The sequence below is a fragment of the Rhinichthys klamathensis genome, unplaced genomic scaffold (assembly GCF_029890125.1).
Source record: "Rhinichthys klamathensis goyatoka isolate OS25496 unplaced genomic scaffold, OSU_Roscu_1.1 h1tg000114l_1, whole genome shotgun sequence".
Taxonomy (NCBI): Eukaryota; Metazoa; Chordata; class Actinopteri; order Cypriniformes; family Leuciscidae; genus Rhinichthys; species Rhinichthys klamathensis.
In genome coordinates, this window is record NW_026606651.1 from 3474080 (window position 1) to 3499680 (window position 25601).

Here is a 25601-nt window from a genome sequence, read left to right on the forward strand (position 1 = left end):
GATCCATCAGTAATTGAAAATGAATTTGGTTGTGTTCCAATTAAAAGCATAACAGTGAAAACTAATGCCATGCTTCGTAATGATATCTCTCAAGGGTAGCATGTACAGGGTGAAAAGCAATGGTCCTAGTATTGAGCCTTGAGGTACTCCATACTTTTTTCATTTAACCTTGATTTAACCAGGTAAGCACATTGAGAACACTTTCTCGTTTACAATGGAGACCTGGCCAAGATAAAAAGTGTCGAGGTACAAAAAACATAAGTTACACATGTAATTTACAAGACAAAGAAGTACACAGTAAACATAGAAAAATTATATGCAGATCCACAGATCAGACATTTACAATTTTGTACAACTAACGCAAAAAAGTGAATCGGGTTAGCATGTACACATACATACTGAACAAGTACATACTGAACTTGTGATCGGTGTGACATCTCTTCATTTACTACAATGAATGGCTACAAACTGATAACGGTCAGATAAGTAGATTTGGACCATGCCATCAAATATTTGTGTTTTACTCTCAACTGTAAATTGATATTAAATTAACTGTTGTAAAAAAGATTCTTATAATTTAAAAAGTAATTGTTAAAAACAATATTCAAATATTTTAATGACCAACAATATTTAGCTGCATCCAATGTTTTGTGTGCAACTTTAATTAAAATTGTCACACTTAAGAGATGACATTATTTGGACCCTTTCTAATGCATGATGGAAATAATTTGTTACATTTGATACATTTTTGACACGCATTGTATTGGTTAATCAACAAAAAAAGAAAATGATAAATGTTGCCTTGTAAACTAACTGAAATAACCTTAATAATTATTAAAACCAACACTGAAATAAAAATAAAGCTAAATAGAACAAAAAAATCATACTATTATAAATATTATAATAGTATATAAATAATACTAAAATAACACTGCTACAAAATATTTGGTGCCAAACTAGCTGAGTGACATTGTGTTTAATGTAAAGTTTTATAATCTTTTGTTTTAAATTGTATGTATGTCCACTGTAACACACTAAAAGTGATAAACCTCATAAAATGAAGGTTGAGCAACTTTTTTTTCACTGTTCATTTGTTGTTAAAGAAAAATGCTTTCTTTAAAAAAATGTAGGACCAACTTTGTACCCTATTTATGGAAAATACATAACAATAATAAATACATAATAATTGTGGTATTTTCGTCGGAAGTGTAATCATAAAGTGTAGTGTAATCATGCTTAAAGCTTAAAATGCCCTACATTTGAAAAGACATGATTTACTGCAACATCTTTACTAGCAGCATGACCCTTGGAGAATTGTATAAATCCATGTATGAGTCTTTTTCCTTTTAATTTTGGTAAGATTTAAACCTGTATTTATTTATTTTATTTTTCTTGCACCTCTACAATGCTTAATGAATGTTGTTTTGTTTGTTGTAGCCTATGTGATATATACACATGGAAATTTAGGATGGAGATATGATTGGAAAAGTGTATATTTTGTAATAGGTATTGTATTGTTCCCTATTTGGTTTTGTAAATTGATATTGTTCAATAATTTTTTTTTTTTTTTTTTTTTTTTTTTTTTTTATCTTTACTAGGATGCTTTTTTTAAATTGCCAATAGATGGCAGTGCTCCTCTGATGAGCAGGTATTTCTGGAGAATGACTGAGGAAGTGATTAGTTCTTTTATAGACTAGGCTAGGGCCAGATGCCAGACACAGAAATAGTAAACATGAAAGTGAGAAGCAGACTGTAGATTAAAGCTGTCTGTGTCTGTAACGTTAGTGTTCAGCGGCCTCCTGAGATCTGATCCGTGTGTCTATTCGTGTCTGACGCCTGACGGGACAGAGAAGATCAGCGAGAAGAAGATTATGTACAACAACAACAGCACACCATCCTCCTCCTCCTCATCCGAGGCTGGAGATGCATGGAGAAGTTCGCAGTTTAACCCGGGAGAGCCGCTCAGACAACCGCGAACGACTCCTCCGGTGTCGGACGGCATCTCAGGTGAAGTGAAGTTCACTGCTAGCTGACATGCTAGTCCGCTAATAACCTCCTCTGTGAAGTAGCTAACTGTGTCAGAGGCTTTTGAGGGGAATATATTCGCACATTTCTTTGTCTTTTTTGTCTAGTCCTCTATTTGAGTCAGCCTCGGTTAAACAAAGCAGAACATGTGGCTTAATTAGCCTGTGAATGACTGACTCGAATCGACGGCAGTTAATGCTAATCACTGTTTAGATGTGGATTATCATGATTTGACTTGTATACAGACTGATATATGTATTTATATTTATATGGGTGTAAATATGTTTGTATGTATATGCTTATAATATAGATTTATAGACTAATGCTTTGGCAGAGCAAAGCTTTTTTATTACAATGCCAGTAGAGATACCTGAATATGCTTGTCCATGTTTGTGTAAATGTCTGAGGTTAATAATGTTTTGACAATGTAAAGCTTATTTTTACAATTTCAGTAGAGTTGCCTATATATATATATATATAGACAGACAGACAATCAGATAGATTCATAAATGGATATATGGATGGATATACGCAGAAGGATGCAAAGTTCGATATATTCAATGGATAGAAGTTGATGGATAAAAGAATGAATAGATGGATAGGTGCATAGATATAGATAGATAGATATAGATAAATGGATAGATAGATAGATAGATAGAAGGATAGACAGAGACAGATAGATAGATAGACAGACACATAGATAGATAGATAGACGGACAGAGACAGACAGACAGATGATGCATGGTTAGACAGATGATGCATGGACAGACAGACAGACAGACAGACAGATGGATGCATGGATAGATAGACAGATGGATGGACGGACAGACAGACAGATGATGCATGAACAGACAGACAGATGGATGCATGGATAGATAGATAGATAGATAGATAGATAGATAGATAGATAGATGGATAGATGGATAGATAGATAGATGGATAGAAAGACAGACAGATGGATAGGAAGTTAGATATACAGCGGATAGATAGATGTATGGATAGGTAGATGATGGATGGATGGATGGATGCATGGATAGATAGACAGATGGATGCATGGATAGATAGATATATGGGTAGATAGATGATGGATGGATGCATGGATAGAAAGATAGACCGATGGACGGACAGACAGACAGATCAGATAGATAGATAGATTATTGCAGTCTTCGAAATAAAGCTGGTTAAACGGTCACCAGGAGTTAGTGGGCGAGATGGTTAATCTGGCCAAATCTGTCATTTGACCTGAGTGGAGAAGTCATCTTTATGGAGTTCCTTTTGCATCTACACTACAAGTCTTTATTATTATTATTTCCCAAGTTTTAGAATAGTCATGTTGTAACTAAAAATGTTAAATGGATTAATTAAGGTGGTCATTGCTTCATCTTTCAGACAGCAGTGGATCCCCTGTACTTTCTAATTCAGGACACAATAGCAGCAGTGTTACAGATGCACTGGTGAAAAACTCCAAACTGTCTGCTGCCGCAGCTGAGTTTGTCCCAGGATGTTATGCATCATTCCAAGTGAGTCTATGTGGCTCTTTTAAAAAAATAATAATAATTCTTTACCCGGATGTTAGTCTAATATTCTCTCTCTATAGGAAGATGTGTATTCGGATGAGGCTGAAGGAAACTACGCTGAGCCCTCACTGGCTGAATTAGTTCAGGATTTTGTAAGCCATCTGAACTCGTCTCCGGGGTCCTTTGAGTCAGAAATCGAGTATATCACAGACACACTGAACAGCTGGGTCACTACAGAGGAGATACTGCAGGAGCTCGTAGAGCTCATCTACGTACAGGTGTGCTTGTGATGAGTTTTTCAGAATGGATCTGTGTGGTATCCTGTCAAAGAGCGCATCCTAAAGGAATAGTTCTGAAAATGCATTTTTCGTTATCATTTACTCTCCCTCATGTTGTTCCATAAGCATCATCAAATTTGAGTGAACTATCAAAATTAGGGTTGACTTCATACCAAACTTTTTGACTTTGGTACCATACTAAGTTATATTTTCCAAATGCATTTTCAATTATATCTTTTGTAACAATATACACTACTGTATCAAATCAGCATTTTAGACTGATTTCTGAAGGATCATGTGACAGTGAAGACTGGAGTAATGATGCTGAAAATTCAGCTTTGCATCACAGAAATAAATTATATTTTACATTTTCATTTTACATTTACATTTAGTCATTTTACTATTTTAAAGTATATTGAAATGGAAAACCATTATTTTAAATTGTAATATTATTTCACAATATTAGTTTTTTTCTGTATTTCTTGGTCAAATAAATGCAGGCTTGATGAGCATAAGAGACTTCTTTTAAAAACAATAAAAACAGTAATGTTTCCAATGTTTCCGGGTTTATATATATATATATATATATATATATATATATATATATATATATATACACACACGCATGCATTTATCAAGTGGACACAAATGTGAATAATATGAAATAAAAATGACAAAAAGCTGCATGAATTTTACTCTAAATTGTGTCTTTTTTTTATTTAGTTTTGCATGCTCATTGTGTGTTCTGTTGAAAAAGCATGCATGTAACCTGAGACGGCCTCTGTAACACCTTGGGTATTTTTATATTATGGATAATCAGTTATATTAAATTTTGTTATTGGTAAATCTCAAATCATGCATTTGCTTTCCACAGTCCACGTCTCTCCCTAACTTCGCCTACACTGGTGCGCGGCTCTGTAACCATCTCTCTCATCACATCCGTCTCACTCCACCCAATGGTAACTTCCGACAGCTGCTGCTGATGAGGTAAACCATAAAAAAAGCCTCCTAACACGGTAAAATATGTAACTTTTTTCCCTCTAGCGGTTAAAAAACAAAACTTCATGCATTTTGCAGAAGAACATTGTTTTGGTTGTGCTTCAGCTCTGACTGTGAGGATGAATATGATTATCATACTGCTCATAAAACATTCACTACTAGACTTAAGAGATCAAACCAGTTTAGATGGAAAGGATCTCAAGCTGACTATCTGAAGACGTTACTGTGTCTTTACCCATTAATTGACACGTTACTTCCTTGAAAATAAATTCCAGCACAGCTACAACAACCATAATGAAATGAGCCTTCACAATAGATAATGCTTTACAATGAACTCTGTTAGAGAGATACATATGGCCATTTATCTGTCCAATTAAACACCTTACTCACCTGTTGAGTGATAAAAACACCATCCTCTCTGTGTCACTTTTACAACGTTTCAAATTCGTCAGTACTCGCATTTTTCGAAAAGCCAAGCCAATGTTGATTCTTGTTTTAATACGAGCTCGGTCACGCTCTCTTTTTGCCAGCAGACTCTCCTCTGTTCGTCGTTTGTTTAAAACAGATGCACACAATAATTTGTAAGACAAAAACACATTTCGTAAGAAGCATTGATAATTTATTGACGCGTTATTTAAAATATTATTAATTTTGAATAAAAAAAAGTTACATAGTGTCCCTTTTAAATAATATCACTGATAAGTCACTGATTTCTTCCTTTTTCTATCTTAGCCTTTACTTTCAGTTTTGTTTACTCAAATTTTTGTAAGTTTCATTAATCCTTAAACTCCATTCTGTGGTGTTTGTGTAGGTGTCGAACTGAGTATGAGCGGAGGGAGCAGTCCATGAGAGGAGATCAGGAGACCCAGAAAAAGTTTCACTCATATGTGCTGTTTCTGGGGGAGCTTTACCTTAACCTGGAGGTCAGTTCACAACCAATGCTTTTCATTTCTTGCCACAAAATATGACAAATATGGTTATTACACAGCTCTCTGGAATACAGTCTAATAACCAATGTACCCTTTTTATATACTGTGATGATGCGCAGTTATCAACATCGCAAGTCTAGTAAATTTAAATAAAATGTAATGTACATTCAGAACTCTATATATTGTGTTATATTACCTTGTCAGTAAACACTAAAAAGTGTTGGGTTGATTCAACCCAAGTTTGGGTCAAATATGGACAAACCCAGCCATTAACATGGACAAACCCAACCGTTGGTTTAATTTTTTTAATAAAACAATTTTAACATTAAAATGGTTTGTCCATGTTTCTAATACAATGGCTGAGGGAATGACGGCAAACACACACCAAAAAAATGTATTTGTGATATTGTTAGTAATGTTTATTTGTTCTTATTTTATTACTGTTTACTTGTCTTTTTTAAATTCAATTTATCATTTGAAATCAAGCTTCCTTGTGCTTTGTGAAGCTATTGCAACAAAATTATCCCATTGTAAAAACAGATACATTGAGTTAGAAAATATTTGTGAGATAATTGTAATTGATCAACGTTTATATATGAAAAAGCTTAAAAGCTTCATCATATAAAGTGATCTCAACATGAGGACATTTTTTAATGCCAAGACTTTCAATAAAAAAAAAAAAAAAAAAAAAATCTGTATGAGTATATGCAGCGTTATTTTTCCCCGTGATATTGAAAATATCAAATATCGATACTTTTCAAGGTATCGTATCGAAGTTAGAAATTCCAGTATTGTGACAACACTAAAGGACAGTAAGATATCCCTGAAAGTTTTACATTTTTATCATACATAATCTTAGCTACTGTATTTTTCTTTTTGTTTGTTTTTAATTTTATTTATTTATTTATGCAAGATCAGATGCTGGCATTCAAATCTATACTACTACTATATTTACTATATAATGACGAGTCAGAATTATATATCTCCGTTTTTATATATCTGTCTAATAAACTATCCTCATTTATAAGTCTCTTTGGATAGAAGCATCTGCAAAATGATTAAATATAGATAATGGACAGTTTATTTATATTATTTTTAAATATTACTATTTAGTTTAAATGTATTTTTATCTAAGTTAAGTTTGTTTTTATTTATTTCCGGTTAGTCATTTTTGTACTTCAACTTCAACTTATTTCAGTTAAACTTATTTCTCCTTTTCAGTTAGTTAAATTTTTTCATCTCTTATTTGTTTTTATTATCTTTTTTTTTCTTTTTTTTATTCAGTTAACCATTTAAAAAAGTTTTAGTCTAGTTAAATTTAGTTAATTTAACTAACCCTGGTACAATCAGCCGTTCATCCTTACTAAATAAACCCCAGGGCAGAGCTTGACCTGCTACGTCTGAGCAAATTATAAATGCTTATAGGCTTTAGCAAATAATGCTAAAGCCTAAACCAATTAAAACCCTTTGTCTATTCCTTTGCATAATCAAGCATATAAAACCTGTCATATATATCTGCTTGAATTCAAATGTCAAGTTTTGTCTTTTCAATGTCTTTCATATTTGTAGCTGGTTATTCAAATGTAGCGGTTCATTTATTCAGTTGCCCAAAATATGAACTGCTACAATTTTAAATATCAATTCTTTAATGTTTTTCAGGTGAAAAGTGGGAAAGACACACCAGGACGAGCTAATGTCTTACTGGGAGCGCTAAAGGAGCTTTTGAACACATTATTCTCTCACCCAGATGACCCAAATCTAATTTGTGCTGTCAGATTACTCAAGGTGTGAAATATTTCTGTTCTTATACAGTGTAACTGCAGTAAATGTGAGATTCAGTAGAGCCAATACTCTGCAGGAGTCATCAAGTGATCTCAGGACTCAACTTAAGGTCATTAGTGACAGTAATCCTGATGTAAACAAAGACCTTGAAATTTCTAGACAAATTAAAACGCTGAAATGGAATAATACCTTTAATTTAATCAATCCTCAGATAATAAGGCACTACTAAGCTATTGGCGCTGACTTGCATTGTTTTACTGTACTGATCCGACAAGCTGAGCGGCTCCATTCTGGATGACACATGGAAGGAGAAAGGGCAGTCGGACATGAGTGAGATCATCAAGAAGATTGAAGAAATTTTGTTGGACGCCAAATGCAGCCGGTGAGTGAGTCGGGCAACAGAGGATTTAGTATATAGAGTAGTAGCCAAAAGTGATGTCCTGCTTAGAAATGTTGACATCTTCACTCTTTGTTTAATTTTTTTAAATGAATTATAAATTTGTAAGCATATTGGATTGTTGGGTTTGAAGTCATTTGTTTTATTTGTGATAACGCAACATAATTGTACCAACAGAATTTTTTGCCAGGCTGTCATGCAAAGAAATTATGAACACTTGCAAAACCAAGAGAGAACCAATGAAATAATAATAACTGTAATTAATTGTGTAGTCAATCTATGCTTTTTGTTTTTTACATGGTAAAATAAAAACCTGTAGCTGTCATTTTCCTTTTTTGCCTAATAGTTTTGTCAGGTTGGTTCTTTAGTGTTTTGCGACTTTTTATCTCACAATTCTGACTTTTTTTCTCACAATTGCGAGTTTACATCTCAGAATTACGAGATATAAAGTCAGAATTGCGTGATATAAAGTTGCAATTGCGAGATATAAAGTCAGAATTGCGTGATATAAAGTTGCAATTACGAGATATAAAGTCAGAATTGCGTGATATAAAGTTGCAATTACGAGATATAAAGTCAGAATTGCGTGATATAAAGTTGCAATTACGAGATATAAAGTCAGAATTGCGTGATATAAAGTTGCAATTACGAGATATAAAGTCAGAATTGCGTGATATAAAGTTGCAATTACGAGATATAAAGTCAGAATTGCGTGATATAAAGTTGCAATTACGAGATATAAAGTCAGAATTGCGTGATATAAAGTCGCAATTGCGTGTTGTAAAGTCAGAATTGTGAGATATAAACTATTCTGAGGAGACAAAAGTTAGTCTTTTTTTTCCTTAGAATTGGCCTGATAACTCGCCCTCGCAATTCTCACAATTCTGAGAAAAGATGTCAGAATTTCAAGATATAAACTCGCAATTGTGAGATAAAAAGTCTAAATTCTGTCTTTTTTCTCGCAATTGCGACTTTATTTCTCACAATTTTGACTTCATATCTCGCAATTGTGAGATAAAAAGTCGCAATTATTATTTTTTTATTCAGTGGCGGAAACAAGCTTCCATAGTAATCGGACCAGTTGGGTCAATGAAAAGTACAAATACCCCCTCCGGACATCAGTTATGGTCACTACTGAATGTATGTAGTGTTGAGGTTTATGAACAGCACTGTCTGCACTCACATTGGTCATCCCTGACTGTACACTTGCACATCTTTTCAGTTGTTATTGTTGCTCATGACAATAGAAACTCAACTTCTAGTTGCTTTGTTGCTGCATATGACTGTCAGTGTGAATAGCCTTTATATTGATGAGAGCAGTTCAGTTGTGTTATTGAGAAGTCTATTGTATCTGTGCTTTTGTAGAGACGTCAGACAGATGCTATTGAAACTGGTGGAGTTACAGTCCAGTAACTGGGGGCGAGTTCACACAGCCGCTGTGTCCAGTGATGCTACACCTGACAATGACCCCAACTACTTTATGGTGTGTATATGCACAAGAAATCAAATTCATTCAGATGCACATAATGAGGTTTTGGAGTAAAATATGTCATCTGTGACAGTCTGTTATGCTCCCATAGGCTGCATTTGTTTGATAAAAAAATGCAGTGAAAACAATAATATTGTGAAATAGTATTACGATTTAAAATAACGGTTTTCTATTTGATTATATTTTAAAATGTAATTTATTCCTGTCATGGCAAAGCTGAGTTTTAATTAACTAATTAATTTCTTTAAAAAAGTACTCAATGACAGTATCTCCAGAGAGCCTCTCTCACTGTGTGTGTCTCATGTTTATGTCCTCAGAATGAACCAACCTTCTACACAGCGGATGGGACGCCTTTCACAGCAGCAGATCCTGGTGAGTGTTGTCTGCTGGTATGACACGTGGACAGACGTCATCAAGTGGCTGAATATCACAAAACCATGTTCGAGTCCAAAAAAATAATTAATACATGCATTTTTTTTTTTTTTACATATTTTTATATAAATATAAAAATGTATAGTATACCAAATTCTCATTAACATAACGTTTTTGGAGTTTTTTAGATTAATAATAATTACTGTCTTGTTGTCATTTTTTACTTCATTAGACTAAAATTATTTTGTTTTTCAGTTAAAATGTTTCATGTAAAAAAAAAAAAAAAAAGAAGTCTTCTAAAATAACTGTTTTCTTTTTGAATATATTTTTGAATGTAATTTATTCCTGTGATGGCAAAGATGAATTTTCAGCAGCCATGATCAATTTAAGGCTTTCTAAATACTTGAGCTTTTTTTTTTTTTTGCATTAGGGTAATGAGAAATGTATTTCGTTTGTTATGACAAATGCCACAATGCTCATACTGGTTGAATTTTCTCTCAATTTTCTCAATTTTTTTTATTTTATATATTTGGTTTAAAATATGATATGTTTTTGACAGGATTCTACTACTTTGTTAACATTCAATTCGATTCACATTTATTTGTTTTGCGCTTTTCACAATGCATAACGTTTCAAAGCAGCTTTACAAAAAATACATTGTAATTTCTAATTGTAAATTAAGAGTAATCTGTGGTGACTGATATATGGCAGAAATGTACAGTTCTAAGATAATACAAATCATACAGTTAAGCTAACATCATGTATTAATTTAGGCAGAAACAATGAGCATGTTAAAGTGTTGTTTGTCCTTTTTTCTTTCACCACAGAATACTCAGAAAAATATCAGGAGATTCTAGACAGAGAAGACTACTTCCCTGATGCATATGAAGAGAATGGAAATGAATCGTGAGTAGATGTTTGTATATTTATGTTCAAAAACTGTCTGTTTAATGCACAACTTAACTTAGTAATTTAGTGATTCTGAGAGGATAGTGAGGCCAGCAGCAGCAGTTAGCGTGGCCTAGTGTTATTTTAATATCATTGACATAAAAAAGTGTCTATATAATTTTTATTTATTTTCAGCTATTTATTTTATTTTAGTCAAGTTAAACTAAATGAAAACGAGAAATGTTTTGCCACTGAAATCATAAATATATATATTTTTATATTTATTAAATATTAATTTATTTCAGTTAAAGGGTTAGTTCACCCAAAAATGAAAATTCTGTCAGTAATTACTCACCCTCATGTTGTTCCAACCCCGTAAGACTTTCGTTCATCTTCGAAACACAAATTAAGATATTTTTGATTAAATCTGAGAGCTGGATCACTCCTCCATAGGCTTCTTAAGGGATCGAAACTGGCCGGCCCAAAAGTTTTGAAAGACATCGTTAAAATAGTCCGAGTGACTACAGTGGCTCAACCTTAAGTTTATCACGCGACGAGAATACTTTTTGTGTGTAAAAAACGAACAAAAATAACAACTTTATTCAACTATTCATTTCAACGTACAACCTAGAAGCTTTGCGCAGTTCCACTGCGTGAAATCTCAAGGCCAACAGAGAAAGAAATGAATAGTTGAATAAAGTCGTTATTTTTGTTTGTTTTTTACGCACAAAAAGTATTCTCGTCGCGTGATAAACTTAAGGTTGAGCCACTGTAGTCACTCGGACTATTTTAACGATGTCTTTCATAACTTTTGGGCCGGCCAGTTTCGATCCCTTAAGAAGCCTATGGAGGAGTGATCCAGCTCTCAGATTTAATCAAAAATATCTTAATTTGTGTTCCGAAGATGAACGAAAGTCTTACGGGGTTGGAACAACATGAGGGTGAGTAATTACTGACAGAATTTTCATTTTTGGGTGAACTATCCCTTTAAATTTAATTTTATTTCAAATAGCAAAAGTTTTTTTTATGGTTTTAGTTATTACTATAATAACCCTGGTGTGATCATCCCCTCTGCTCAAACTCCAGTAATTGTCCTCATCACAATGATGCTTGGTGGAGTCAAAGAGCAAATTTGAGTGAAGTCAGCAGTCCAGGGAGAGAGGAGGGCTTAGCAACACCTGCCAGTCATATTCAGCGTAGTCTTCAGCCCATTGGATGAGCCATGAACAGATGCACATGTGCCTTTAGGGTCTTTAACAAAGACACGTCTCCCACATCCCCCGCGTACTCTACACGCATGCAGGAGACATTACGACAGAAAATAGTGTTGTTGCAGTAAGGCTCTTACTATGAAGGAATCCATGAACATAATAAAAATGTATAGTTCATAGTGCAGTCATTCAATCTTATATTGATAATTAATAATACATGTGTGCAGTTGTCTAAATCAACTGGTTAACCGACTATTAATACTATCAGTTAAACGGTTTAAAAAGTCATTTTTCAAGATTTTTTGAAAATGTTTGCTGTACGTTTTAAAAAATGCCTATACATATAAAATTGGCTTTCTATGAGAGAAAAGTCATTTTATTATTGCATTAATGTGAAATACCGGTAAATAAAGCTAAATGTTAACAAACATTATAAACATAGCTAAAGACTATTTTAGTTCCCCTCACTCCGTGATAAATCCTGTAAATTTAACTTTATTCAGAACTGAACAAGAATACAAAATAAAAGTAGCTAGCTTATTTAAACTTCAAGCCAAAATGAATCCATTTAAAGCAAAACTCTGTCATTGCGCAACAAATCCAAATGATTCCATATTCGGGATGTATTTGGATGCTAAATTATTATTTATTATGTAAACTAGGCTTTTTACTTCACTAGCATTCCAATATCCACATAAAACATCATCCCTCACGTGTGCAGAAATGTGCTTGGCATAACAGCACAGTGAGGCGGTGGTCACTATTTAAGGTGAGCAGTGTCATTTTTTTATATGTTTGTTTGACTGTATTTTATTTTGATAATGAACAGGCTGCAATGTCAAGTTAGCAATGCTAGAACTGATATGTGTGTGTGCGCGAGGCGATCTGCACAATCACTTGTATTTTTTTTCCTGATAACAGCGGAAACAACTTTATATACTCAGTCATTTATGGGCATACTTTTATAGTAATATAATATTTAATAATAAAATGTATAATATAATAAATGTTTGTATTCAGAGTATTTTAGACTGGTTCGGGTCGTACCGCTGGGGAGTAGCCCAGTACCTGTCATGGACATAAACAGAGAGAAGGAGCTCCTGCTACAACAATGTTCATCCGCAAGACGCATACAGTTCTGTTTATTAAAGGAGTAGTTCACTTTTAAAAAAACTTTTGCTGATAATTTACTCACCCCCATGATCCAAGATGTCCATGTCTTTCTTTCTTTCTTCAGTCGAAAAGAAATTAAGGTTTTTGATGAAAACATTCCAGGATTTTTCTCCATATAATGCACTTTACTGGGCAGCAAACGGTCCAAGGTCCAAAAGACAGTTTCAGTGCAAACTGCAAACTGTTCAAATGGCTTTAAACGACACCAGACAATGAATAATGGTCTTATCAAGCGAAACGATCGCTCATTTAAAAAATAAATAACAACGTTTAAGTTTAATAAGCTCACATGCTCGCCTTTCTCTGTTCTGTGTGACTCTCCTGTTCGAACTCGTTCATCAAAATGAACAAATCTTTTTCCGAGTCAATTCGTTGATTTTGGTCGTTAAATGAATCAAATGACTCAAAAAAAGGTTTGTTCATTTTGATGAACGAGTTCGAACAGGAGAGTCACGAACGTGCATCACAGAACAGAGCAAGGCGAGCATTTGAGCTTATAAAACTTAAACTTTATTTATTTTTGAAATGACCGATCGTTTCGCTTGATAAGACCATTATTCGTCGTCTGGAATCGTTTAAAGCCCTTTGAACAGTTTGCAGTTTGCACTGAAACTGTCTTTTGGACCTTGGACCGTTTGCTGCCCAGTAAAGTGCATTATATGGAGAAAAATCCTGGAATGTTTTCATCAAAAACCTTAATTTCTTTTCGACTGAAGAAAGAAAGACATGGACAACTTGGATGACATGGGGGTGAGTAAATTATCAGCAAAAGTTTTTTTTAAAAGTGAACTAATCCTTTAATCGCTAGAGCGCCAAAAGTTGCGGACTGCAGCTTTAAATAACCAAATTTTAACAGCACAAGGGCAGATCCCTCGAGCGCAGCTGATGACGCCTTTTAATGACAATGACAATTTATTTATATAGCACTATTAAAAACAACAGCTGTTGACCAATGTGCTTTCCACACAGACTCACAAATCAATAAGGAACTTTATATTTTAGTAACATGTAAGCACATATAAAAACACAGTCTTTAATCAAAAACTTTTGAAAATAAATATGTTTTAAGAGATGCTTAAGTGACCAAGAATATTCCAATTTACAAATCAGCTTTGCTTCGATTTCTCCATCCTCAGGACAGGAGGGTGGAGCTTAGACGTGAGAATGCACAAATAAAAAGCCATGTAAATAAATATCTAAGCTTTCACTGTTCCATCCGTTTCAGTTCCTGTGATGACGATGATGAAATGGATCCAGAGATCGAGGAGGCGTTTGAGAAGTTTTGCATGGAGTCGGACGCAAAAAGAAAGAAATGAGAGACTGTGAGGTTATCATGTTAACACATTACCCGACCAGCTGGAATGTTTCAGAGTGGGAGGAACCAAGAACATTTCGGTTGATTCTCGTTTCATTTCTCAACAAGCACTTCTTGGCTACAACGTCGCTGGATTTATGGCTGGGATTACCGTTTAGTTGAAATGCAGTATAATTTGCAAGTCCGTCAGGCCATCAAAAAAGCCATTGGTTTGGCATTTGGGATGTGAGGTTTATTTTATGCGTGTTCTGATTTATCAAACATCCCCCCCCACCTCAAAAAAAAAAGTTTGCAGTGAGATTTTAATATGAGCCGAAGAGTAGCATCATCGTGTACGTGTGGTTTGTTTGCAGATTAACTGCTCAGTAAATGTAGGAGAAATGAGGCGGGACGCATCGGTTTGTGTTTTACTCCTCAAGGCTTTGCCATATAAAGTTACAGAGCACAGACAGTAAGACGAAAACGTTTTAAGAAAACAAAACTACTGTTCTTCCTTTCACAGATTCTCCTCGAATCTTTTCTTAGAGTTCTACTTTCAATTTATTCACATGTTTGTGAGGAAAAGAGGAACCCCAACTTTAAAGTCTGTTTGGTTTTTTGAATGCAGGGATACATTTTCCACATATGTTAAATAAGCGTGTCAAATCAGAGGAAAAGCTCAGTACAGGTTTGGGGATTTACACAGATTCATCCGCCACTGTGATTTACAGAGGTTTTCTCATCACCAACATCTCATGGATCCCAGATAAAGGAATGTTTATTTTAATATAGCTGTAAATATTATTTGCTGCATTGTTTGCCTGCAATAAATCTTTATTAATACACTGTCTCTTTGCGTTTCTGTTGGTCAGAACTGAGCAGTTTTTGTTAGTCCTGTATTTTTTTTAGCTAATGGACTGTTAGATGAGATGCCGTCCAACTTGTTTTGCAATCTGTTAAATCTTTCATGCATGGTGTCCTCAGTTGCAGACCAGTGAATGAAAGTATATTTTACGCCAATGTATTATACAATATAACATTAACTATGACCCTTTATTTGGCTTTTGTAAAACTGATGATGATTTACAAAGAAAACAAAATTATACTGATATTCAGTAAACTTTTTTTTTTAATGAAAACGTTTATTTAAATGCAATTATAATGCAAAAAAGTGGTGAATATTTCACACGAAAATAATGAAAAAGATAGAAAATCATATATCTAAATAAAATCTTATTCCATATTCATAACTCAGGTTAAAACATTGCACCAAGGGGGCGACAACAGAGCGCACAGATTTATGAGTACTGTAGAAGAAGTGGTTCATCCAATAAGCGTCGTTCTCTTCATAAACCGCGAAAATTTACATGGCAACTATGGACAGTCCGATTCATTTCTGCAAATCGGTTCTTTTGAAGAGTCATGTCAAAGTAATGAATCAAAAAACGATTCGGCGATTATTTGGTCCATGACATCCTGACGTTGCAATAAAGTCTAATCTAAGAACACATGTTTATGATGTTTTTTTTCGAGCAAGTTTAATCAGTGTTAAGTGTTGTAATTTCGTTGCGCACTTCAGTTTGATATAGCTTTTAAAAATAATTCAAATCTACATGAAAACTTTTGACTTCCACATTTTGATGTAATGCTATTTATTTGAACCGAGTCATACAATCAAATAGTAAATTTCCTATACGTTTTATTTGTAACATTTCTGCTTTTCGGGTATTTACTTAACTTATATTTCGTCCCATAAAGTGAAATCCTCTCTTCACTCCCAGTCCCGGGATTGTAAACCAGTTCTGTCGATTCATTCAAAAGATCCGACTCCCAAGAACGATCTATTTGGGAATCGGACAGCGCAATTTGACTCGCGCCTGTGGAGTTTGTTTGTGTCTCTTCAGTGATTGTTAGTGTTTATGTTTAGACTGTCGCAGTCAAATAATTATGTAAATTGTTTTGAGTTCCAGCCGTAGCGTTTTCAGTGTCATGTTGAGTGAGTCATGTGTTCGGTTAGGTTTATGGTCATGTATGTGGATGAGTCTGTGGATGTGTATTACGCAGACGGGTGCAGACTTCAGCTCTCACCCTGCGGATCTGAATTCATGATAGAGAAACACTTGTCACCCTCTGCACACCCGCTACAGCCCAGAGAGAGAGTCAGACAGAGAACAAGATTCGCCATCAGCGAGTATAAGGTACACATATCACCCTTTCATCTGTATAACTATCAAAACTGCCATTTGTAATGCTAAACGTGTTGTGTCTGACTGTTGCATTGCTATCTATCTATCTATCTATCTATCTATCTATCTATCTATCTATCTATCTATCTATCTATCTATCTATCTATCTATCTATCTATCTATCTATCTATCTATCTATCTATCTATCTATCTATCTATCTATCTATCTATCTATCTGCTGTTATACCAAATCCATCCGTTCATCCATCCATGAGCTGTCTTTTGTTTGTCTTAAGTATTTTACTGCTGTTAATATGGATGCACAGTATAAAATTAAATCACTTATTTGTTTTCTCTCTTGTTTAGGCACTGGTAGTGAATGCTTTGGAATTCAGAAACAAGTATGCAACTCATCCATATTTGCCTGAAGAGCTCATAACAGTGGAATTCAACAAGGTTAGACTATCCTAAAGCTGTAGTAAAGGTTTACTTTTTATTACTGAAATCATGTAAATCCAGCTTAATTTCTCATTTATGCTTATTTGCTTAACCAAATGCTCATTTTCAGAAGTTCAACAGTGCCATAACTGAGGTTGAGTGGCCAGGGTCTGACTCTTGCACCACTGGGTCGCATGGAGAGATCACAGTTTGCTCTGTTGATGGACATGCTGAACTGGTTCTTTCCTCTTCTGGAGAAGAGTTCACGGTGGAGTTTATCTGTCGGTCCAGCCAAAATGAAGTAGAGTCGCAGTATTTGCAGCTTCAAGGTCACCAACACAAAAGCACATGTTTATTAAGTGGCTCGTCATTCAAATCTGCCACGGTTAAGGGTTTAACCTCCTCAGCTGGTGCTTGGTTGGACCATCCTGGGTCAGTCGGAAAAGCCCCCAATATGGAAAGACAGGAATCAACAAGCTTGAAGTTTGAAAAGGTGCATGTGTACACCAGAGTGATCCAGCAGTATTCCCGAGTGCTTTACCCACAGATGTGGTGCTATCCTCTGTCATTGGCTGTCAAGCATTGGGAATCACAAAAAACTCAAATAAATACTATCAATGGGCCAGGTAGAAAAGGTTTAACAAATAGCGAAGATAGACAAACATCTCAAACAGGGCTGAAGACTCATCTTCCCAAACCATTGCCTTTAAAATGTCCCTCTCCTCATCAGCACAGGTGAGGAACTCCAAACAACACAACATACAGTCTCATCTCATCTCTCTCTGTCTTTGGCTTTATTTACGGATGAATCTAATTTGGCTAATATTTAATCCCCAAATAAATATGTCATCCCCAAAATCGACCATGTGATGTTCAGGTGGAGATATGACACTGTGAGTCCTGATTTGCTGGATCAGGAAGAGGAAGTAACAGCTGAGCTGGTGAAGGTGGTCTGGTGCAAAGGCATTATATACCGGTGATTACCGATTCATTTCATGTTCATACACCATTACCTATTGCATCATCTTAAAGACCATTACTAGGGTAAAAAATTTACCAAAGCACAGATATATATATTCAAATAAAATATTATGGAAAAGAAAATCAATATATTTCAATATATTTACTTGACTTTTGGTTCATGATTTGCACACAGTCCTTAAAGGGATAGTTCACCCAAGAATGAAAATACTGTCACCATTTTCTCACCCTCATCTTCCAAAACCAGTGTGACAAAACTAACTTTCTTCTGTAAAACATAAAAGAAGATATTTTGATAAATGTCTGTTATTTTTATCCATACAATTAATGTCGAAGGAGTCCAATGTTGTTTGGTATCCCAGAATTCTTCAAAATATCTTCATTTGTGTTTCACAGAAGAAAGAAAGTTATTTGGACAGGTTTGAAATGACATGAGGGCGAGTAAATGATGACGGCATATTAATTTTAGGGTGAACTGTCCCTTTAAGGGCTTTGTGCCAAACAAATAAAGTATACCTTAGACTTAAACACTGACTGATGATGATGATTTCATGTATTTTCTCTCCTTTAGTATAGTAGATGGAGTGATACCGATGGTAGAAATCTCACCCGGTGATGGTTCATTCATTAGATCCAATGGCGTTTTAGCCAATTACTTCACACATTACAAAGCTGGAGCTGCTCACAGAGATGTAAGACGACACTCTAAAGTGTACTCCCTATCAAGATGTGCTTGGTCTCAAGAGAGGCTGATGTACTGATACAGAGAGCATTACATGAATGAATGTATGTATGTAGATGTATGATTCAGAAGATGAGTTAATTTCTGTGCTCTCAGGCAGTGGAGTGTGTGTATTTCCTGTGTGGTCTCCCACCTGACGTACCGGGTCAGCTGTATTCTGTCCAATCTATCGTCACACGGGCCAGCAGGTGAGATGAGAGCTTTACTAGCATACAGCTCACATTAAAACCAAAACCAATAGACAGGATTCCAGGATAACTCATGTCATAATATTCCTAAATAGAGGAAAATTCCTATTTATAGAATTCAGACACCAGGGGGTGATAATGAGACCCAAAATGTTGCACTGCAAAAAAATATTGAACAATTGTGTTTGCTAAGTCAAGCATCACTGTTAGAGCAACTCTAAAGAAATTTTTTTTACCTTAAAATAATGTTTCCAAAATCGTTTCAGCGGTTCATCAAGTCAAAACAGGGTAAAAGGCACTCCTGCCTTCGCTTTGCGGTCCTATATCTGCTAAAACCACACTATTTAAGTTTGTCAGAACGGGTCACGTTTCTACGGAGCCCCCCTAGTCCCACTTTGTCAAAAAAATTAATTATAACTATCTCGTGGCCTCAAGAAACTATCTTGAGGCCACGAGTTCGTATCTTGAGGCCACGAGATAGTTATAATTAATTTTATTTACAAAGTGGGAAAACTACAAATTTGACTTGCTTTACTTGACGTTACAATAGTCATTATTTAGTTTTTCTTTGTTTCTGATTTCGCAATACATCATACTTTCATTAATTAAATCATGCAAAAACATGCATTGAATTGATAAAAAAGTGACAGTAAAAGACATTTTATAATGTTACAAAAGATTTCTATGTCTAATAAATGTTTTTGTTTTTTTTACTTTCTATTCATCAGAGAATCAGATGATGTTTTTTCATTAAGGTTTCACATAAATTATTCAATATTCAACGTTGACAATAACAAGGAATGTTTCTTGATCATCAAATCATCATATTAGAGTGATTTCTGAAGGATCATGTGACACTGAAGACTGGAGTAATGATGCTGACAATACAGCTTTGATCACAGGAATAAATTACATTTTAAAATATCTTCAAATAGAAAGCAGTTATTTTAAATTGTAATAATATTTCTCAAAATTACTGTTTTCACAGTTTTTTTTATCACCTAAATGCAGCCTTATGGAGCCCCCCTAGTCCCACTTTGTCAAAAAAATTTATTATAACTATCTCGTGGCCTCAAGATAAGTAACTCGTGGCCTCAAGAAGATAGAGATACTATCTTGAGGCCACAAGATAGTTATAATAATTTTTTTTTGACAAAGTGGGACTAGGGGGGCTTTGTACTGCCTTGTTTAGAATAAGAGAGATCTTTCAAAAACACATTACCGACCAATATCTTTGTAATGGTTTTGTATAATTTGTGTATTCCACAAACTACATTAAACGAAAAGAAAGAAAGACTATTTTGTCTGTGTTTTGTTAGGATTCTGAAATGTTTCATGCAGGCCAGAAGCTCCCTGAGGGTCCCGCTCTCTCTTTACTGCTGGAACGAGGTGTGTGTGACGGAGACTCACTCAGTGTCGGTGTACTGTATATGGCTGTGTGTGTGTGTGATGATAACGGTTCTGTCTTCAGCAGGCTGCGGTGTGTGATTGTGTACCTGTGGTTCAGGAGGTGACGGTGGCAGGGACAGGACATTTCAAAGCTCTCTCAGACGGGACTGTCGAGGTCTTGTTCCTGGATGGAGTTAGGGCTCAGATGATGTGGAAGTCTGACACATGTACACCTGCACAGGTACATAAACATACTGTATGCATTTCATTAGCGTACAACTACACACTGATCATGAATCATCTCACCAAACTGCTTGTTTACTTCCACATTTAATCAGCTCTTCACCAGAGATTATTTGTTAATGCAATATGCTTAAAGGGATAGTTCACCCAAAAATGAAAATTCTGTCAGTAATTACTCACCCTCATGTTGTTCCAACCCTGTAAGACTTTCGTTCGGAACACAAATTAAGATATTTTTGATTAAATCTGAGAGCTGGATCACTCCTCCATAGGCTTCTTAAGGGATCGAAACTGGCCGGCCCAAAAGTTATGAAAGACATCGTTAAAATAGTCCGAGTGACTACAGTGGCTCAACCTTAAGTTTATCAAGCGACGAGAATACTTTTTGTGCGCAAAAAACACACAAAAATAACGACTTTATTCAACTATTCATCTCCTTCTCTGTACGGCTGTGATATTTCACGTAGTGGAACTGCGCAAAGCTTCTAGGTTGTAGTCACGCATCACACACATGACCAGCGTCGGCCAATAGTGAGCCTACGTGTGACGTGCAACCTAGAAATCTTGCGTAGTATTCTCGTCGCTTGATAAACATTAGATTGAGCCACTGTAGTCACTATTTTAACGATGTCTTTCATAACTTTTGGGCCGGCCAGTTTCGATCCCTTAAGAAGACTATGGAGGAGTGATCCAGCTCTCAGATTTAATCAAAAATATCTTATTTTGTGTTCCGAAGATGAACGAAAGTCTTACGGGGTTGGAACAACATGTCATAATTACTGACAGAATTTTCATTTTTGGGTGAACTAACCCTTTAAATCGATTCACATGCTTAGTTTTTAGTAATTTAGGGGATTCAAACTCAAATTTGCATCATCGAGTTTTTCATAAATAAAAAATATTAGTTAAATATTATTTTATTAATGTAATATATTATTTTTATATATTAAATATTGATCATTACATTACAATGTATGGTTATATTGGTGTATATAAATGAACATTTTATGTTAATTTAGTGAAAAACAGTGAATATGCCAGTTTTATATTGGTATCATTAAGATAATATAGTTTTTATTAAAAACAAATGTAATCAGTTTTTATTCTTATTTTGTTTTCATTTTAATTTTACTTTTAAAGTTTTAGTAATTATGTTGTGTGCTCTGTCTATAGTTTTTATTCATTTTTCTTTGTTTTAGTTTATCTTAGTACATTAAAGTTAAACTGAATTAAAATGTTGCCTTGGCCACTAACTGAAATATTATTATTTTTTAAATTTATATATTTTATTTATATAATAACTCAGGATTAAACCTGATTTTATTTAAATATTTAACTTTTTTAAAACCTTTTTTTCCCTTCTTATTTTACATTTTAAAGGTATATATTTTTTAAGTATTGATTTAGCTACATGGCCCAGTCCTAATCAGCATGCTAAATGCTCAATAGAGCGTAAATTAAGTTACATTGGAACAATGTCAATAAACAAAGTTTTTTTTTTAATCTTTTAAAAAAAGTTATGAATTCATGATTTTTAGATATGTATTTTATTTATGTGTTTGTGATGACAGTGTGGAGAAATGGAGCAGAGACTCGAGACAGAAACCAAACCATCTCACAGGTGGTGCCAGCTCAATATGCCAGATGGGCACCAAACTCTTGTCCAAGTCGAGACAGACAAAACATATCACAGGTAAAGAGATAATGTTCCCCCCCCCCCCCCCCCCCCCCCGTAATTTCCTATTATCTCTCTCTCTATCTCTCTCTCTCTCAGGTATGTGTCGGTAGTAGTGCAGTGGTGTGACTGGGTAAAACAGAGCATGAGCGCAGTGGGTGTGGCTCTCTCAGACTCCGCCCATTCTGACACTCCTCAACCAATAACGTGCAGGTATTAAGGAACTCTTAATCCCTGTATCATCTTTATTATAGTATTATAGTGATGCATTTCTCAATCACTCTCATCCAGAAATCTGCTCTCTGTGTTCTTTCCAGGGTATTTTAAAATATAGTTATCCAGTATAATTGCTTTTCTATGCAGTGAAATTGAATGGAGGATTGCCACAACAAACTTATGTGTCTTTACAAAGTTTAATGCATTTCAAAGTGTAAAAGAAAAATGATGAGAACATTTTTTTATGGTAGAGACACTTTTTGTGACATGGCGATCAGAATTTTTGGTTGAACTATCCCTTCATCATCCTGATTTGTTTCACCCCTATAGGTCTGTTGTTTCAGAGCTGGAAAAGATCAAGAGGTTTAACTGTATCCTTTTTTCGCTGAGATTATATGTGTATGTTAGGGCTGTCAAAATAAAGTTCGAATTTTGAATATTCGTCGAATTAAATTCTAGGTGTAATTTTAGGTGTGCGTCAGTCAGCCTTATCAGTGGCGAACGAGATGTGATGATGATGATGTAAGAGTTGTTGTTGCGTTTGAATGTTTTTCTTAGCCTATCCAATTGAACCCATTTGATGCAGCGCTGATGCGTTGTACATTCAAAACATTGCAGAAATAGAGAAGCTCAATGCGATCTAAGTCAAAACCGTAACCAAGCCTTTCACACAGAAGGCATTTTCTCCGCTGTTTTCTATGTAAACAAGTGCTGGACGGACATATTTGACCACTTTTACACTCGGGTCTCGCAACAGAGAGCCACATGTTTAGTAATGTAAAGTAAAAGTGGGTTTGTGGGAGTTTTTCCATTCCACTGCATGTTTTTAAGCGCAAAAAAGTACTCTATCTGAAAGAACTCGTATTAAACTATTCATAAATATATGATGCTGTTTTGTTCATAATCGTTTATGCAATTTACAAAATTATATTTGATTTATAAACGTTAGTTTAAATGTTAAGCACTCTTTTGTACAGACAGTCATGTTATTTCATTGCTTTGAATAAACCATTTAAGGCAGTGCATTCATATTTTGCTAATTGCGCCCTCTTGTGGCCTCAGGAGACCTAACTGAAAATCATTTGAATATTAGTAATATTTACATATTTTAATTGAGTTTTTCAGCCGACAGCCCTATTGTATGTGGCTGTTGATGCAGAAATTGACTATTGAGATTAGAATGTTTCTTTAACACAAACCATCAGTTTTGTTGGAGAACAGCCCTGTCCTGCGTTCTACAGCGAGATCTTTGAGATGTGAGCGTTCTCCTGATCTCTCCGAGATCAAACTCACAGAGAACTGCATCTCTGAGGCTCTGCTGAAGACCTCCAGAGCCATACAGGACATCGACACGCTCCTATCGGACAGACCGTAGGCTAGACACACAGTTCCAGAAGAGCTTTCCAAAAACATTCCCCCAAAAATTGTGTGGTTTATGGATCAGGGAAATGGAAATGAGGAACTTATGAGGAAATATTTTCAGGAACTTCAAGCGCATTTCCCCCCCAATCCCCATTATTTTAATTCTCTCTCTCTCTCTCTCTCTCTCTCTCTCTCTCTCTCTCTCTCTCTCTCTATATATATATATATATATATATATATATAAAACATATTATTAAATATAATTATGTAAATATTTATATATTATAGTAGTATTTGTTATACTGCCTTTATTACTTTTAAGAATAATTATAATAAGAAAATTATGAAAAAATGTGCTTAATTGTACAAAAATGTCTGAGAAAAAAAAGGAGCAATAATTTAATTTTAACTTTTGATTTTGAGGTGAAATGTTACCTAGATATGTTTTAGCAAGATTCACCCCTTAAAACCATTGATTACATATTAATTTTCCTCAGTTTTGTTTCCATTTACTGTTTCATACACACACACACACACACACACACACGTCTTCCTTTTTCATTGTCACAGTTAAATTATATTTTTTAAGGTTTTGTTTAACATTATACTATGCAATATCATATCTGATTGTGATTGAAATGATTTATTAAAATATTGAAGTTCTCTTTGCCCTATAAATACATGTTTTTTATTCATTGAGTTAACTGAGTGTGTTTTTACACAAATCTTTATTTGTGTTCCGAAGATGAACGAAAGTCTGACGGGTTTGGAATGACATGAGGGCGAGTAATGACAGAATTTTCATGTTTGGATGAACTATCACTTTAAAGGGATAGTTCACTTTGAAATACATTTTTGGTATGTTTTAGCTTACCTCAAGGGCATCCAAGATGTAGGTGTCTTTGTTTCCGCAGTAGTTTCAATTTTGATATTTTTAGGTCGAACCGTTCTTGTCTGTCAGTCATATAATGCAGGTCTATGGTCACCACCTCAAAGAGCATGCACAGAGAAGTCCAAATTAAACATGATTTAATGACTCGTAAATGTAAGTACACATTGATGGCCTAAGACACGAAACGAGCGGTTTGTGTGAGAAAACGAACAGTATTTATATCGTTTTTACCTCTTGTAAACACAGCCACGTCCAAGTGATCTGAGGGCGCCGGCGCTTCGGTCTGTGCGTTACAAGAGGTAAAAACGATATAAATACTGTTCGTTTTCTCACACAAACCGCTCGTTTCGTGTCTTAGGCCATCAATGTGTACTTACATTTACGAGTCATTAAATCATGTTTAATTTGGACTTCTCTGTGCATGCTCTTTGAGGTGGTGACCATAGACCTGCATTATATGACTGACAGACAAGAACGGTTTGACCTAAAAATATCAAAATTGAAACTACTGCGGAAACAAAGACACCATATCTCGGATGCCCTTGAGGTAAGCTAAAACATACCAAAAATTTATTTCAAAGTGAACTATCCCTTTAAGCCGTTTAGGAGAAAGATAGAAAGTTTGTTTAGTCATCAGTTCTTGTGTATTTGCACGCTCCTTGAAAAGACTCATCAGACACACTAATAACCTAGTGGTAGTTGTTCCAGTGGTCATTATGTCGGTGAGTCCCACTTGTTTGCTCTAACAGTGATATTTGTGAAACACTGGTGTGGTGTTTTGAATTAGACTACTGACCTTTACACGCTGCTCGCCTAAACACCAGATATGTCAGTCTTGTTCGTATTAAAACCGTGATCTTATCATTGGCATTTAAACAACTGACCAGAGTTCGTGTTGTTTCTCTCTCTAAATGACTGTTCAAAGAATGAGACTA

General features: G+C 35.0%; 2 protein-coding genes across 3 annotated transcripts; both read left to right on the forward strand.

Annotated features, from left to right (window-relative positions):
* The first annotated feature begins 1656 nt into the window (after positions 1 to 1656).
* paip1 (poly(A) binding protein interacting protein 1) lies at positions 1657 to 15197 on the forward strand. Its single transcript, XM_056254819.1, has 11 exons — positions 1657 to 2007; positions 3415 to 3545; positions 3623 to 3820; positions 4695 to 4807; positions 5631 to 5742; positions 7408 to 7533; positions 7806 to 7912; positions 9293 to 9410; positions 9734 to 9788; positions 10616 to 10694; positions 14286 to 15197. The coding sequence occupies exons 1-11, from the start codon at positions 1872 to 1874 to the stop codon at positions 14374 to 14376; spliced, it is 1266 nt and encodes a 421-aa protein (XP_056110794.1). The 5' UTR covers positions 1657 to 1871; the 3' UTR covers positions 14377 to 15197.
* Positions 15198 to 16219: 1022 nt separating this feature from the next.
* Positions 16220 to 23866, forward strand: cunh5orf34 (chromosome unknown C5orf34 homolog). 2 transcript variants are annotated; one of them, XM_056254672.1, is made up of 12 exons: positions 16220 to 16552; positions 16907 to 16996; positions 17109 to 17713; positions 17856 to 17954; positions 18531 to 18651; positions 18798 to 18889; positions 20209 to 20278; positions 20361 to 20519; positions 22093 to 22214; positions 22296 to 22409; positions 22743 to 22783; positions 23618 to 23866. In XM_056254672.1, the coding sequence occupies exons 1-12, from the start codon at positions 16358 to 16360 to the stop codon at positions 23785 to 23787; spliced, it is 1878 nt and encodes a 625-aa protein (XP_056110647.1). In that variant the 5' UTR covers positions 16220 to 16357; the 3' UTR covers positions 23788 to 23866. The 2 variants fall into 2 exon arrangements, with proteins under 2 accessions (XP_056110647.1, XP_056110648.1); XM_056254673.1 differs by having other exon boundaries at positions 20364 to 20519.
* Positions 23867 to 25601: the final 1735 nt, after the last annotated feature.